General features: G+C 37.3%; 1 protein-coding gene across 5 annotated transcripts in view; it reads left to right on the top strand.

Annotated features, from left to right (window-relative positions):
* Nucleotides 1-15,855, top strand: part of cadm2b (cell adhesion molecule 2b) — a 153,931-nt gene that overhangs the window by 43,141 nt on the left and 94,935 nt on the right. For all 5 annotated transcript variants that reach the window (XM_073862656.1, XM_055195986.2, XM_073862654.1 and 2 more), the window contains exon 2: nucleotides 1,421-1,447. In XM_073862656.1, coding sequence (XP_073718757.1) covers nucleotides 1,421-1,447 — 27 coding nt within the window. The remainder of the gene's footprint in view (nucleotides 1-1,420; nucleotides 1,448-15,855) is intronic.

A 15,855-nucleotide genomic window follows, 5' to 3' on the forward strand; every position in this document is an offset into this window, starting at 1 on the left:
TAGAGGGGTGGCAGGGCCCCCTATATTTACTTAAATATATTAAGTTAATGCCCTGCTTTTAAACAAAAGGACAGAGGAGTCGGTTTCTTGAGCTACTGTATGCAAAAGCAAATTTTAAGCAATAAAACTTTCTTCTGGAAGGTACATTGTGTATATTTTTATTTGAGGTAGCTAAACTAAACTCTTCTCACTGTTTGCCAACTAACTTTTAAAAAACTTCATTCAATTTGTGCAGAGTCCTTCTTTTACTTTAGCGTCGTTGTGTCACATGCAAATAAACTGCACTTTTTACCCTACATTTGACTGTATGTTGTCAAAGTTGGGAAAAGTTGTCAAGAAGCGTTCCCGGTAAATTATTCATGAACTGGAATATATTGCCTGGAAGTAGAAAAATGCAGAAGCATTTATGGGGGATTTTTCTGTCATTTTCCATCGCGTAACTAAAATTGTTTCAGTGTCATTTCAGTTCTTAGTCTCACCTCACGACGCTTATGTTCCATATTCATGCTGACAATGAAGGGTTGTATACGATTATTATTCAGCTGGGTCTGTAAAGAAGTCTATACAGATGGTGCATGCTATAAAATTGTCTTTTACGCTCCTCATCAAGGCGATGTTTATGGCAGGCTGCTTGCAAAGCAGAAGGTCAGGCATAATGAAAGTATTAAGCTTATGCATTCAAACATGAGCAAACTTTAAAAGAGAGGACAACATATTACATTTGGAAAAAGCACTACGCTTTAACCGCGGCTGGCAGTCAATTAAATAGTTTCAGTTAAATGCATAATGAATGATTGCTTATTCATTCAATTAATGCAATTAATCACAATCTAATTAAAGTTAATATGCTGTATATATATATATATATATATATATATATATATATATATATATATATATATATATATATATATATACAGTACACACTCACCTAAAGGATTATTAGGAACACCATACTAATACTGTGTTTGACCTTTTTTTCTAAATGTTGGTCCATATTGATAGGATAGCATCTTGCAGTTGATGGAGATTTGTGGGATGCACATCCAGGGCACGAAGCTAAATTATATGAGAAAAATATGAGATTTTCAGGAAAAAAAATGTACAACTTGCAACTTCTTATTCTCAACACAGCATTGGGTCAAAAAAGGACAAACCCAGCCGTTGGGTCAAATTAACCCAGAAAATGTTTATATTTGACCCGACAGTGGGTTTAGACAACCCAGCATGGGTTAAATTGCAACCCAGCAGGTCGGCTTCCTCCCTTTTTGACCCAACCCAGCATTTTTTTAACTTTGCTGCTTCATGTTGTAATGCCTTAAGACCCGTTTAATCACTTTATTAATCTCTCTTTTTCTTTCTCTCCCTCTTTCCTCATCCTTGTTTCTCATCTTCACACTTCTCCATTTTATGCTCTCAGATGCCGCAACGAAAAACAAAGTGAAAGGTGAGTTATCTTCTCTGTCTTTGTGGCCGGATGATTTATGTTGAACACAACTCCCAATAAACAATGTGCCGTCCGGCCCCCTCTTATCTCCCAAAGGAGCTTGGGATGCATTTACATAGCCTCTGCCTGTGAGAAAGCAAACTTGGATCTTTTGATAAATTGGTCCAAGGAATATCCATTATGAGCTGAATCCGCTTTACATGCATCCTGAGTTTATAACAAACCTGGACAAAACGGTGAGGAGGCAGATGCCGATGTTGGATTTTGTGCAGGGTTTGGTCACTATTGTTGATGCATTATAACACTTTCAGTTGGAAATGTTGTTTCCCTGTAGCGAACAACAAACAGACCACCCATAAGAAATAAAAATAAGATCTCTTTAATATCTCAGTTGTTTCTCTTGGACAACAATGAGATGAAGTAGAAAGAAAATGAAGGCTTTTGCTTACAGTAAGTCTCCTTCATCTCAAATGTTTCTGCTGATAAAAAGGATCACATTAATGGGGTATGAAATTATATATGCAAGGAATAATTGATGACGGGCCGTTGAATTATACGAAAATAATGCACATCCAAGGTGGTAATGTATTGGGATCTGTGTACAGTGTCACAACCAGATTTTTATTACCGTGCAAACATTGGTGTACACAGACGACTCAAATGAACTGTGCTTTGCAAGGCTGTGCGTTCGACTGTGCATGTCCACTTGCGTACACTTTCTCAGGTTTGTATAACTCACTATACTCCAGGCTTTAACAAATACATTTAGCAAATAATTCATAGTTATATGCTATCATATAATGGATAACTAATGAAAGTTTGTTAGCATTAAATATCCCAGAACTGCTGGCAGGCAAACACAGAAAGAGTTGCAGAAGTCAAGCGGTGAAATGACTTTGCCCTAAATGAGCAGCTAAGCAGAAAGGTGGTAGAGAAAGGGTTTTATTTTTCCTGAAATGGAATGGCATGAAGCCCGGGACAGCTGGTGATCTGGGATGACAGCAAACTGCTTCACCTTCAGCTGAGATTTGAGACCGTGAGGGATTTGGTGAGAAAAGTCAGGAAAGTATTAACTTGGAGGAAGGAAAAAGAGGAATTTGGGGTTGTGTGGGTGGACGTGGTTTGATGTGTCAAGTGGCACACAAAGATTCGTAGATTGTTGGCAGATGAAAAACAGACTGCACCCGTGTAACTGGGGAGGTAAACGGGTGTCCACATTGACAGCAACTTACAGCGACAAAATAACCGGAAGTTTCATTTTCGACGGGAGTTGGTGATTTAAGATGAAATGAGCAACACAGACTACTGGTGATTTGACAAAGTTGAGAGTTCAACTTTTTATGGAAGAGAAAGGCATTTGGTTACTATTGTACCAACGGGAGTGCAGACAATGAAGCTCACATCATCTGCCACCCGATAAAATTGGATACGGGAGTCGAGTAACAACACCTACTACAAGGATCAAACTGTACAGCGACGTGTTTATGCCCTTTATAGAGATTGTTCAACTACCTCATTCCAAACCCGTATGACATACTTTCCCCTGTGGAACACAAAAGGTGAATATTATTATGGAAATACCTGGCTGCACATTTAATGATGCTTTTTGCTTGGAGCTTGACAGCCACAGCCCTCATTTACTTTCATTATATAGAAGAGAGCGCAGGATTTTCTTCAGGAAAAGTCTCTTTTTGTGTTCCATGGGAGAAAGTCATTCGGTTTAGCAGTGACATGAAGGTCAGTAAATGATGACTGAAGTTTCATTTTTGGATGAATTGTCCCTTTAAATGGATACTTCTGAAAATATCAAAATTACCCCATGGTTTTCTCCCCCAAGCAATCCAAGATACATATATCCACCATCTTTCAGACAAACACATTTGGAGTTATTTTAGTAAATGTCCTTGCTCTTCCAAGCTTAATGGTAGAAAACAGGAATCAGGGAACAACTTCTGACTTTAAACCCCAAAAAGGTCCACTTATAAAGGTCTTTTGGGGGTAATCGGTGTGATATTGTAAGAAAAATTTTCATATTTTGTTCATATAACTGTAATAACTAGCTTGCGGTAATGTTGCCAACCGCATTCTACAACCGAATGAACAACCGCAAAATCCAGGTAGTGACAACCGCATTTACAGAAACTCTGTGTGTAACCAAACTGAGCAACTAGTAGTTAATAAAGTGTTTAAACGTGTATCATGGACATTACAGTTCTTTCTTCTGAAAAAATAGAAGGGGAAAAGTCTTCTGTATGTGAAGTGTTGAAAATGACAGAGGCACAAGCGTTTGCTAGTGTTGCCAGATCTTGAACAAGAAAAATCCAATAATAAACCGAAATATATCCAAATGCTTTTCCTCAAAGATCAAAATATTCGTGCGGGCATGTTCACACTTTAATAACACCAAAAACTTGAGCGCTTCATTAGCCAAAAGCCATAAGCGGTTAAGTGCCAAAATGGTAGTTGAGTACAAAAAAGACGAGGACCTGGCAACACTGCAAGACAGCACCAGCCGCGGTAGAGGCATCAAGCACGAGTGATTTCAATGTTAAGTCAATCTTAAGACGCGTTGACGCGCATCTGGAGGTCTTGCGCGCGAATGAGGCGTTTAGCGCGGCATAGTAGATGTGATTCCATCTCATTTGTGCGTCTAGTTCGTGCGAATTGAGGGTTTCCGCGGCAATCGCGCGTGTTGAAAAATTTGAACTTTGGTGGAAAAACGTGCCGCGTTAACCAATCAGGAGCTTGCGAGCGGAGTCGCAGAAGCCCCTCCCATGACGCGAATTTCCATGTGAATGTCTCGATGACTAGAATTTCATGTGTTGCTTTTACACGCAAATGAAGCGAGTAAACTCAAAATGTTCAAGTGGCAAACTAGACGCGGTAGACGCGAATTTGACGCCTAAAACGCAGCTGGTGTGAACCCATGGTTACAAATGCGTGCAATTCACAATGCCAAGATGGAGGTTTATTGCAAAACATAACGCTGTTAAATTATTTTGGTCAAAGCTGTGAGTGATAAGCACACGAGACGGCAGAATGTTGCTATTGTTATCTCTTTGTACGAGGCCTTAAGCTACATACACACCAAATGCGTAGCATCCCGTTGCTCGCTCTAGATTACTCTCGTGATTTAACTTTGTGTCATCCAAATTTTTCGCTTGAGTTGAATATTTTCAACTTGCACAAAGTCGCGTTTGAGGCGAATAGTGTGTGTGTTCGCGGCAATCGCCCCGCCCCAATTCGCGTCATTCGCATCGCCCTGGGAGAAGATGCGTCTGATCACGTCTTTGCATTGATTTTGTATGTAATCTACTTGCGCAAATCTGTGAATTTGCTTTGGTGTGCATGCCCCATTATGCTCTGAACACACCAAACGCGGGGAATCGCGTTACTCGCTCTAAATTACTTGCAGGATTTAGCTTCGTGTCATGCGAATTTTTTGCTCAAGTTAAATATTTTCAACTTGGGCAAAGGCGCATTTGAGGCGAATAGTGCGCATCGCCCCACGCGAAGACGCGTCTGATCGTGTCTTTGCATTGACATTGTATGTAATCTATTCACACAAATCGTTGAACTTGCATCTGTGTGAACACACAGTTAGTGTACCGACCGTTGGTTACCATTGGTACGTCGCGCAGTGACTTTTGTGAATCACGTCCAAGATGCCGTCATTAATGGGAGCTAGTTATTATAGTTTATAAAGTGTAAAATATGGAAATTTTTTCTTACAATATTGCATCGATTACCCCCCAAAAGACCTTTATTAACCCACTGGAGCTGTGTGGATTACTTCTGTGAAGGATGGATGCACTTTTTTGGGCTTCAAGGTCAGAATTTGTTCCCGGATCCCTGTTTTCTACCACTATAAAGCTTGGAAGAGCAAGGACATTTACTAAAATAACTCCAAATGTGTTCGTCTGAAAGATGGTGGACATATGTATCTCAGAGTTCTTGAAGGTGAGTACATCATAGGGGGGTTATGAAATTTCGCTGTATCGATTTAAAGATATAGTTCACCCAAAAATAAAAAGTTTTGTCCTTATTTACTCACTCTCATGTATTAAATTTTTTTTTTATACATTTCTGATGAACACAAAGGAAGATATTTTGAGGAAAGTTTGTAACCAAACCGATCAGAGGCCCCATTGACTTCCATAGTATTCTTTTATCCTACTATATAAATCAATGGGCCCTCTGACCATTTAATCCATACCATTTCTTCAGAATGTCTGTCTGGAAATCAAACATATGCCTTTGATGTGTTAACTCAATGTTTTAAAATGTTGACATTTGGTTGAATATAGCATGAGCCTTAGTCAAAACCTGTGTTTGTAATGCAAGCAGAGGATCTAAAAAGCGTGATTCTGCAATAACAGGCCTACCAGAACTGCAGGTGAATCCAAAAGAACAACTGTGGGTTTAACCCAAAAAGTCTGGCATATTCACTCATTTCACACTGCTGTGAGATGTTATAAGCAAACCTATTAGCATTCTGAGCTGCTTTCTGATCTTGATGTATTTTGGGCTCACGTCTATGCTGTCTCTTTAAGAAAGAGAAAGGCACTTTAAAGCTTTTAAACCTAGAGAGGGAAAATCCATTTTCTCTTCTGCTGCATGCTGCATACCTCGCACCCCATGGCGATAATTCACTAGCAGGGATGGTACACAACCCTAACATTAAAAGTGGTCGTGTGTGTGTGTGTGTGTGTGTGTGTGTGCGTGCGTGCGTGTGCGTGTGTGAGTGCGTGTGTGAGTGTGTGTGTGAGCGCACACACGAACCGGCTGCATCACATTTCTTTTGTTGCTCAGCAGTAATTGCAGCAGGGTTTACCCACCCATCCAGTTTCAAACTATTAATGCACAAGCAAACAATGTTCTCAGAAGCTCCTGGTTATTTTTTATCCCCCGACTTCTGGTGAGATCAAAACCAACACACCCCGCACTTACCCTGTCTGTCTGCCGCACTTCGCTATGAATAAAAATAGCAGTACGGTATTCGAAATGGTGACGGTATTTAACATTTATTTGTAATGTTTCTTAGCACACGTTTCCCAGATGATGGCAATGATGTCACGCATAACACATTGCGAAAAATCTATTTGTAATACATCGTATTTTTGTCAGACTAAAGCGTAATCCACAAGTAAACTTTACTCGCATAGCGTCTGATAGCCTCCGCAAATGTAAAAAGCACTTTTTGGCTGTTGTTACACATGTTGTGACTGTAAATATAATGTTAACCAATAGCTAAACAGACAATGCAGTCTTTCTTATCCTTTACCAATATTTATAGCATTTGTTTTACTGTTCACCTGAAATGTATATGACTTTGATTCAATCACAATCCCTCAGTTTTTGTGGCTCGCTATACCTTTTTGTTTATCAAGATTGAAACTGCAGTAACATTTCTGAATGTGTTTGTCTTACAAAATCTATTATGCCTTATAAATATATTTCTACGCCTCAGTGTTTTATGAACAGAAGTGGCACACTATTTGTAGACACACAGTAAATGTGACGTCTTTGTCATTCTGTACATGTAGACTCTATTTCGAAACCTGCAATGAATCAGGTCTATATCTGACAAATCATGAACCAGGATTGATTCACTCGCAGTAATCATAGGCAACAGTAATCCAGTCTCCGCTCTTATGATAATTACCTATGGATTTTCTAATATCTGCTCAAATTGAATTTCAGAAGGCTATCAAAATAAGAAATATAGCAAACAAGGGACACAATGAGATTATGTGTGAAGTGTTTTTTAATGCAAACCGAGTTTCAGTATACAGCGCTTTATATGAAGAATTCATCATGTGTAACTAAGTAATGAATTGTAAATAAGCGATAACACTTTACTATACAGTATAAGGCTGCATTTGTTTACATTAGTTAATGCATTAGCTAGTTAGTAAACTAACAATGCACAATACTTCTATCGCATTTATTGATCTTAGTTTGTGTCATTTCAGCATTTACTAAACAAAAGTAACTCTTAACCAAAATATTGGACAGAACACATATGTTGGTTTATAAATAAACATATGCTGGGTTGTTTCAATGCAATGCTGGGTTGTTTTAACTCATGTTTGGGTTAACAACAACCCAGCATATGATTATTTATAACCAAACATGTATATTTATATATGTATATTATATTTACCCAAATAACACAACAGAATTTTGAGTGTTGGTTGGTGTGGTATTTGTCCCGGCCTTTGATTGATAGGACTAAATAAACCTCTTATTCTCATCGTATTTTAAACATTTCCAGATTTGGCAAGGTGTATGTACACAACCATGATATTATGCTAAAGACTAAAACTATACTAAAACTAAATAAAAACTAAAAGTAATGATTTTTGAAAAATAGAAACGAAATCAAAACTATTTATGCACCACTAAAAAGAACTAAAACTAAACTGAAATAAAATAACACATTACAAAACAAAATAAAAATAAAAACTAATATTTTTTTAAACTATACTAAACCTGTTCTTGAGTAGTGGGGGTGGTTATAAATGGTTGCTACAGGTATAAGTTGAAATTAATTGTAAATTCAAATTGATTAAACTAAAACCTTTTAGTGCAAGTGTAGAATGTATATGTGTGTTCAAGTTCATGCAGTGCTGCGCAGACTGATGGTCGAGAATTGCCGCTTGCATTCGAGGGAGGAGTTGAAGACGGGGCTGTCAAGTCGGACACCTGCTGCTTGCCGAAGTGACGTGTGTTTACTTTTTTTATCACAAATAAAGTAAAAATAGATTTCGAATAAACTTTTTAATAAAAAGTTGCAACCAAAAACACTTTATATCTTATATTTTATTTGCTGCTTATACTGTATGGACGAAAAAAACAGGAAACATAAGCCTACATTATTAAAATACCAATAGAGTTTGGTATTTTGCTTATTTTTATTTTATTACATGACACAATACATATTCAGGTATATTAACGAGTTTTACCTGTTATAAAAACATGAATTTATAATGTTTATTAGTGCAACTGAAGGCTGGATTAAACATGAAACGCACATGAACGTTACCATAAGTGAGGCGACCAATCACAAAAAGGTGTGTCGTCATCAGAACTCTGTGCACCTGCTCTGGAGAGGCGGCGCCGGCTGAGCTAGCCGGCTACTCTCGAAATGTTTTTGCAGTACTTTTTAACCATACGTCACAGTCATATGCTTTAAGCGCCAACTCGAGTTGTAAAAAATTTCTAACCGGCATGCACTGATTCAAGTCAGCCGCCGATCGGTCTGCGCAGTCGAACACACCTTATATCTAGATGCCATCTTGCCATTTTATTTTGCACTGTGAAAAATTATTTGGTCAAGATAAATAAATAAAGTTGAAATGACAAAAAAGCAGCAAAGTTTTTTTACAATGTGTGTTACTAGGTGTTGTGTTTTAATTCCAATAAAATTGTAAAAAATCTATATCCTCTATAGAATCAGCTATGTCTGGCTCTCTCCCAAGGGTTTTTTCCCTCCTAGGACTTTTCCCACAGGGTTTTTCTCCTAGGGTTTTTTTTCAACCCCTGGGAAGTCAGCTGACATTTGCTTAACTTAGCCCCCTTCTTATAAACGTTACATCATTACTACGCTTGCTAGTACGGTTCATCTTGGCCGCTTTATTCTGCTGCTTATGTTTATGATTTATCTGTGTTTTCTTCTACATATATTAATGTAATGCTGCTTTGAAACATTTGAACAATTGTGAAAGTGCTATATAAATAAAATTTAATTGAATTTATCTAGAAACTCAGCAATGTTTATGGTACTCCAATTTATTTACTTCAGGATTTTACTGTGATGACTTAGCATGATATCAAAATTGCTAATGTTATTAAAGAAACATTTCTTGAAAATTAAATGTTGAAATTTGCTAATATTACAGTTAACTTTGCAACAATATGCTAAATTAATTAATATGAGATGATCTTGTAAGATGAGCATTTTAATCAAAAACTAAAATTGATTAAAAAAAATTGGAAGCCATATCGATCATTGGATTTTGGCCTTTATGGAGCTTGCCACCCTTTAGTCTGTTGTTGTATTGTATGGCAAGAGCTGCAGATCCTTTCAAAAATCGTATGGGTTACAAAATAAAACTGCTTACAGGTTTGGAGCGACACAAGGGTGGATAATGATCGAATGTTTATTTTTAGGTAAACAATTAAACCTCTTCCTGAGTTGTGAACTCAAGGCTCTTTTGTAGCAAGCAACAGTGAATTTTAATGAGGCCATAATACATCCATTGAAAAGTTATAGACTGAAAACTAGAGCTTCCCCAGAGAAACAGCCAGCTCAGCGTTAACATGTTCTTTCCAATTTAACTAAAAATTCACCGTTGTTCGTGAAAGATTGGCCTGAAAAATTACACCAGCTCTTCTTCTCCTGGGATTCGACTAGACCCTTCGATCCCATTGTAGACCGGCACAACAAAAGCCTCCAGTCCTAATTAAATATATTCATCTTCAGCCTACACTATAAGCCTTACTCCCCAAACATCTTGGCAAATAGGCCACGGTTACTTTCATGGTCAGGCAATTAATTAAAATATGTGATGTTGCTGTATTTTCAGTGATTAATAATTAGGTTGTCAACTTGGTCATCTGTATCCCTGTAGATTCGATGTCCTTTTCGTCTTTATCTCTTCTTGCTGGACGTGATCTAGACCAGGAATGTCAGAAGTTTTAAAACTTGGTGCTGAGTTGGTATTAAAGTAATGTAACGAAATCTTCGGTAGTAGCAAAGTACTGTCTCAATTCGGTTGGATTTTGTAACACTCGCTACATGTACACTGTTTTTGCAGGTGCTCTGTTTGTTGGAGACTGTCCTCCAAAAAATAACGACCTCATAGGTTGTTTGTGCAAGCACCTTATTATGACGTAAAGTGACGTATTTAGGCATTAATGTCCTCTAGTGGCAGTAGCTTATAAATACAACCTGTTGTTACGTTTTTCCTCAATTTTTTGACCTCGGTACACTTGGAATATTTTAAGTACATTTTTAAAAAGTTGTGACTCTTTTGTATGCTGTGTTTATATCATATAATAAATAAATGGGTATGCTATTTGACCTAAATGCCTGAGTAGCGTAATGTGTAATAAAATACAATTAATCCTGTTGATTTAAATTGAAAATTGTATCCCAGTACATGTCACCAGAGCAAAATTATACCCCAAAATATCATTTTATACCCTAATATATTAAGTTTCACCTGCTGCCGGTAGAGGCGCTAATTTAGTAAATGCATCTATTGGTCGTTTTGGTGAAATGGACAAACGACCAAAGCAATTGTATGGGTTGGAGGATATGTTGCAATGCTCCACCACTGAGCTATACAGGAGCAAGAAGTACTAAGGGCGCACTCACATTATCCAAACCAAACCATGCCCCAGCGCGATTGTCACCCCTCCCTACTCCCCTGGGTGCACGCACTCACACTGTACTTTTTATCGATCCGAGTCCGGGCACGCTTTCGTCATTAAGATGCGATTGTTTTGAAAAAAGCAGGAAGTAAAGCTCTCTCTTAACACTGGAACCCACCGTAATGTTAAGTCTGTGTTTTTTATTCGAAGTCGTTTGGTGCGCGATTACAGACAGCCCTCTCACATGCCATCATATTGTTTAGTTGATCTGTCACGTGCGCAGCGCGGACATTCACGTAACCCCGCTGCGCGCATCAAAAGGTTTGTACGAAGGCAGATGAAGGTGAGTGGTCGCGCAACTGACGTCTTCACCTTTTGAATCGCACTCAGGCGCGATTGCGCTCACACCACAGCCTTCCGCGCCTGAGCCCAAGTGAACTGCGCTCCGGCCCACCTCTGCAACCCGGCCGCGGCGCGATTAACCAATCCGCACTCGGGCGCGGAACAGAGCGATCACACTAGTCAAACAAACCAGGCTTTGGGGGTCAAACGCGCCCGAGCGCGGTTTGGTTTGGATAGTGTGAGTGCGCCCTAAAAGAAAGTGTACTTTTTGAAAAGGTCCCCACCCAGTTACAGCTTTTGTACTGTACTTCTTTCTGAGAATGTGTGGCAAGGTTTTGAAATGGTAATATTCATTTAATTTATTTATTATTTAAACAGGGACAGTGTAAAATCTCACGAATCTCAGCCCAGTCTCACGAAATTTCTTTACACTGCAAAAAATGACTTTCAAGAAAAAAATTTACTTAGTATTTTTGTCTTGCTTTCAGTAAAAATATCTAAAAAAAAATTAAATTAAGATGTATTTTCTTGATGAGCAAAATGACCCAAGAAAATAAATCTAGTTTATAGACCAAAAATGTCAAGTTTAAGTGATTTTGTGCATAAAACTAGCAAAAAAAAAAAAAAATCTGCCAATGGGGTAAGCAAATTTTTCTTGAATTTAGGGTTTAATAAAAATGGCAGATATTTTTGCTTGTTTTATGCACAAAATCACTTAAATTTCATATTTTTGGTCTTAAAACTAGACTTATTTTCTTAGGTCATTTTGCTCATCAAGAAAAGGCTTCTTAATCTAAGAATTTTAAGATATTTTTACTAAAAAACAAGACATTTTTTGCAGTGTATATAGTCATGTAAATTTTTTATGATTTTTTCGTGATATTATCACGAATTTCTGCATTTTCCGTGATCGTATAATGAATTCCTGTTTTCGTGTGATTATTATATATTGGTTACTCAACTGTTTTGTCCTACCCAGTCTCCTGAGGATGCGTATAATAGCACGAAGTGTAAAACTCGTGCAATACATACGCCAAATTCCACTTTGGCATGCATATGATACGCAAGTCCTTCCCATTCACTTGAACGGGGCATCTTTTTTTGTCGTTTTGTTTATTGGTTTCTCAGTTTTTTTCTGTTTTTTAAGCCATTTTCGCTTGGGTTTAGGGTTAGATTTTAGATTTGCTTAATGAGGTTATTTAATATACAGGTTTCTCAATGTTTTTGTCCATATTTAAGCCATGGTCGCTTGGAGTTGGGGTTAGAGATAGGGTTTGGGTTAGGATGTCATTTTTATATAACAAGAAGTTGTTCTAACCCTAAACCCAAGCGAAAATGGTAAAAAAATAGCAAAAAAATTGAGAAACCAATAAATAAAACGACAAAAAAAGATGCCCCGTTTAAGTGAATGGGAAGGACTTGCGTATCATATGCACGGCAAAGTGGAATTTGGCGTATGTATTGCACGAGTTTTACACTTCGTGCTATTTATACGCATTTTCAGGAGACTGGGCTCGTTTTGTCCTATTTTCTTACCATTGTCGCTTCGATTTAGGGTTAGATTTACATAAAATGACATCCCTACCCAAACCCAACTCTAACCCTAACGCCAGGCAACATATAAAAAATAAATCAGAATAAATGTATTTAAATATAAACCAATATATAACCAATATATTAGTATAAACCAATATATAAAGTGACATTCTAATGCAAGCACCAAATCTAACCCTAAACCGAAGCGACAATGGTTTAAAAATAGGAAAAAACAGTTGAGTACACTGTAAAAAACAAATCTATAGAAATTACAATGTTATTGCAGCTGGGTTGCCGGCTACTTACTGTAGATTTAAATGTATGTTATTTACTGGCAAGAGTTTGTTCCAAGTTAAATAAATTTTAAAGTCTTTATCTTTACAGAATAAAACTATACAATAACAGCCTCATGCAAAGCATTCTGGGAACCAGAAATCATCATCAACCTTTTTCTGTTTTTAGCTTCAGATTTTGTTTCCCAGAATGTTTTGTTTGATGCTGTTTTTTTAGTTTTACTCTGTAAAGACAAAGACTTGAAAATGTTTAATGTTTATTTAACTTTGAACAAAATGTTGCCAGTAAATAACATAAATTAAAATCTACGTTAAGTTACCGGCAACCCAGCTGCAATAACACTGTAATTTTTACTGATTTTTTTTACAGTGTAACCAATACGTGATAATCACACGAAAACAGGAATTCGTTATACGATCACGGAAAAAACACGGAAATTTGTGATAATATCACGAAAAAAGAATCAAAAAATTACGTGACTATATCACAAAACCCTGTGAGACTGCGTAGAAAATATACATTAATAGGTATTGTATTACAATATTTATTAAAGTTGCAATTAAAAATGCGACTATAATTACATTCTCATCATGTTTCACGTTCTTAACCAGTGAATTGGGATGTTTTTGGTACATTTAGACCATTTGATCAACTTCTGTGGATGTGTGTGTGCAGGCAGGCGCACGTGAATTAATACCAAAATGAAGCCTTGCATGAAAGCTAATTCATCCTCACACTCATTACCTCAGCATGGGGGCTCTTTCACAAGTAATGAATTTTAATTTTCCCATGCCTAGCAAAGGCTGACAGACATACCAATCACATAGCATTCAAAATGATATTACCTCTCGCATTAGCTCTCATTTAATCTTCTGCCAGCTTAAAGCCACAGACTCACTGTGAAAGGGAAATTGATCAGATAAGCATGTCTTTCATGCCTCAGGCTCTAATCATAAGTGTACACTGAAAAAAACTGAATAAATGAAAGTAACAGTCGCAGAAGCTACTGTAGATAGATCTATAGCTCCATTAGATAATAATTCACATACTGTAGTAATGACTTATGAACAACATTCTCCATATTACATTTATTGACCACAGAAAATAAAAGAGGTTCTTGGTACTCAGATGTTTCTACCAAGCAAAAGATTTCAGTAATTTCAATAATATTTTCCTCTGGGTCACTGAGAAGCGAAACGCAGCAGCCGGAAAGAGATTCAGCCGGCGGTTTGGACAGATTCCTGTTCTGGAACATTTCTGCAAATGCTTCTGCTGGCTTTAACGGGAGAAGATTAAGGCGGACATATGAGTCTATATTTATAATGGGAGGATGTTATTGCTGTGTAATGAATTGAGATGGTCGTTCCTCTGGTTGATTTGGGGGTTATTTGTTAGCTCTTTGCTGGTTGTAATGGCGTACGGTGTATTCTGCATTGGCGTGCTCCTCTGCTTTCTGGTCATTTATCAAGGACTGATTTCCATTATGTGGTGCAGTCAGCTGAAACAGAAAAAAGCTTTTTTGGATGTGCCGTACATTCATTTATTGCCCCGTCCTGCTCCGCTTAAGCGCAGGTGTTTATGAGATGTCGCCACTTACTTTCCTCCTACAGAATTGACTCCGTGTTTATTTAATAAGAAATACACCTCACATGGTTATTTAAGGATATCATGTGCCATAAAAACTTACAGGTGCGAATACACTGTGCATTTACTGAATACTGAATTTCCAATGTTGAAAAAAGTAACCAGCATGGGATGCAAGTGTGCTGGCTTCTTAACTCTTTCACCACCAGCATTTTTTTAAAAAGTTGCCAGCCAGCGCCAGCGTTTTTCATGATTTTCACAAAAGTTTAATGCCTTCCAGAAAATGTTCTTCTTCAAATATATAAACCTACAATAGACCAAATGAAAGAACAGCCCCTCTGCTTTCAAACAAAAAAAAAACGTTTCATCCTACCTTCTAGTAGTTCTTTTGTAATCAGCTTTTGAATATGGGTAGGTTTCTGCAAAAACACCACATTTTGAGCAAAAATCAGAGATAATTACATTTTTGTGACGGACTTTTCATAGAGATCCCATTCAGAGCAATCTTTAAAACAGACACAGACATGCAGCAGCTTGCCATAGGGCAATACTTAAATTTTGTTATAATTTTTTTCACCCTCAGGTTATTACAAACCTGTAAAAATGTATTAGTTCTGCGGAAAACAAATGAAGATATTTTAAAAGGTAATAACCAATTAAAAACTAAACAAATATGGGGCACCATTCACTTCCATAGTATTAAAGGGACACTCCACTTTTTTTTGAAAATATGCTCATTTTCCAGCTCCCCTAGAGTTAAACATTTGATTTTTACAGTTTTTAAATCCATTCAGCTGATCTCCAGGTCTGGCGCTAGCACTTTTAGCATAGCTTAGCACAATTCATTGAATCTAATTAGACCATTAGCATTGCGCTAAAAACATAACCAAAGAGTTTTGATATTTTTAAAACGTAACTCTTCATCTTAGTACACGATGTAACTACAGAAGAGTCGAGTTTTAAATAGAAAAAATATGGAAACTCTTTGGTTATTTTTGAGCGTGATGCTAATGGTCTAATTAGATTCAATGAATTGTGCTAAGCTATGCTAAAAGTGGTACTGTCAGACCCAGAGATCAGCTGAATGGATTCCAAAACACTAAAAATTAACTATGTACTCAAGGGAAGCTGGAAAATGAGAATATTTTCAAAAAAGTGGAGGTTCCCTTTAAGTTTTCCTACTATGGAAGTCTATGGTGCCCCAGATCTGTTTGATTACAAACATTCATCAAAATCCTTATTTGTATTCAGCAGAACGACTCGAGGGTGAG

The sequence above is a fragment of the Misgurnus anguillicaudatus genome, chromosome 24 (genome assembly GCF_027580225.2).
Source record: "Misgurnus anguillicaudatus chromosome 24, ASM2758022v2, whole genome shotgun sequence".
Classification (NCBI taxonomy): domain Eukaryota; kingdom Metazoa; phylum Chordata; class Actinopteri; order Cypriniformes; family Cobitidae; genus Misgurnus; species Misgurnus anguillicaudatus.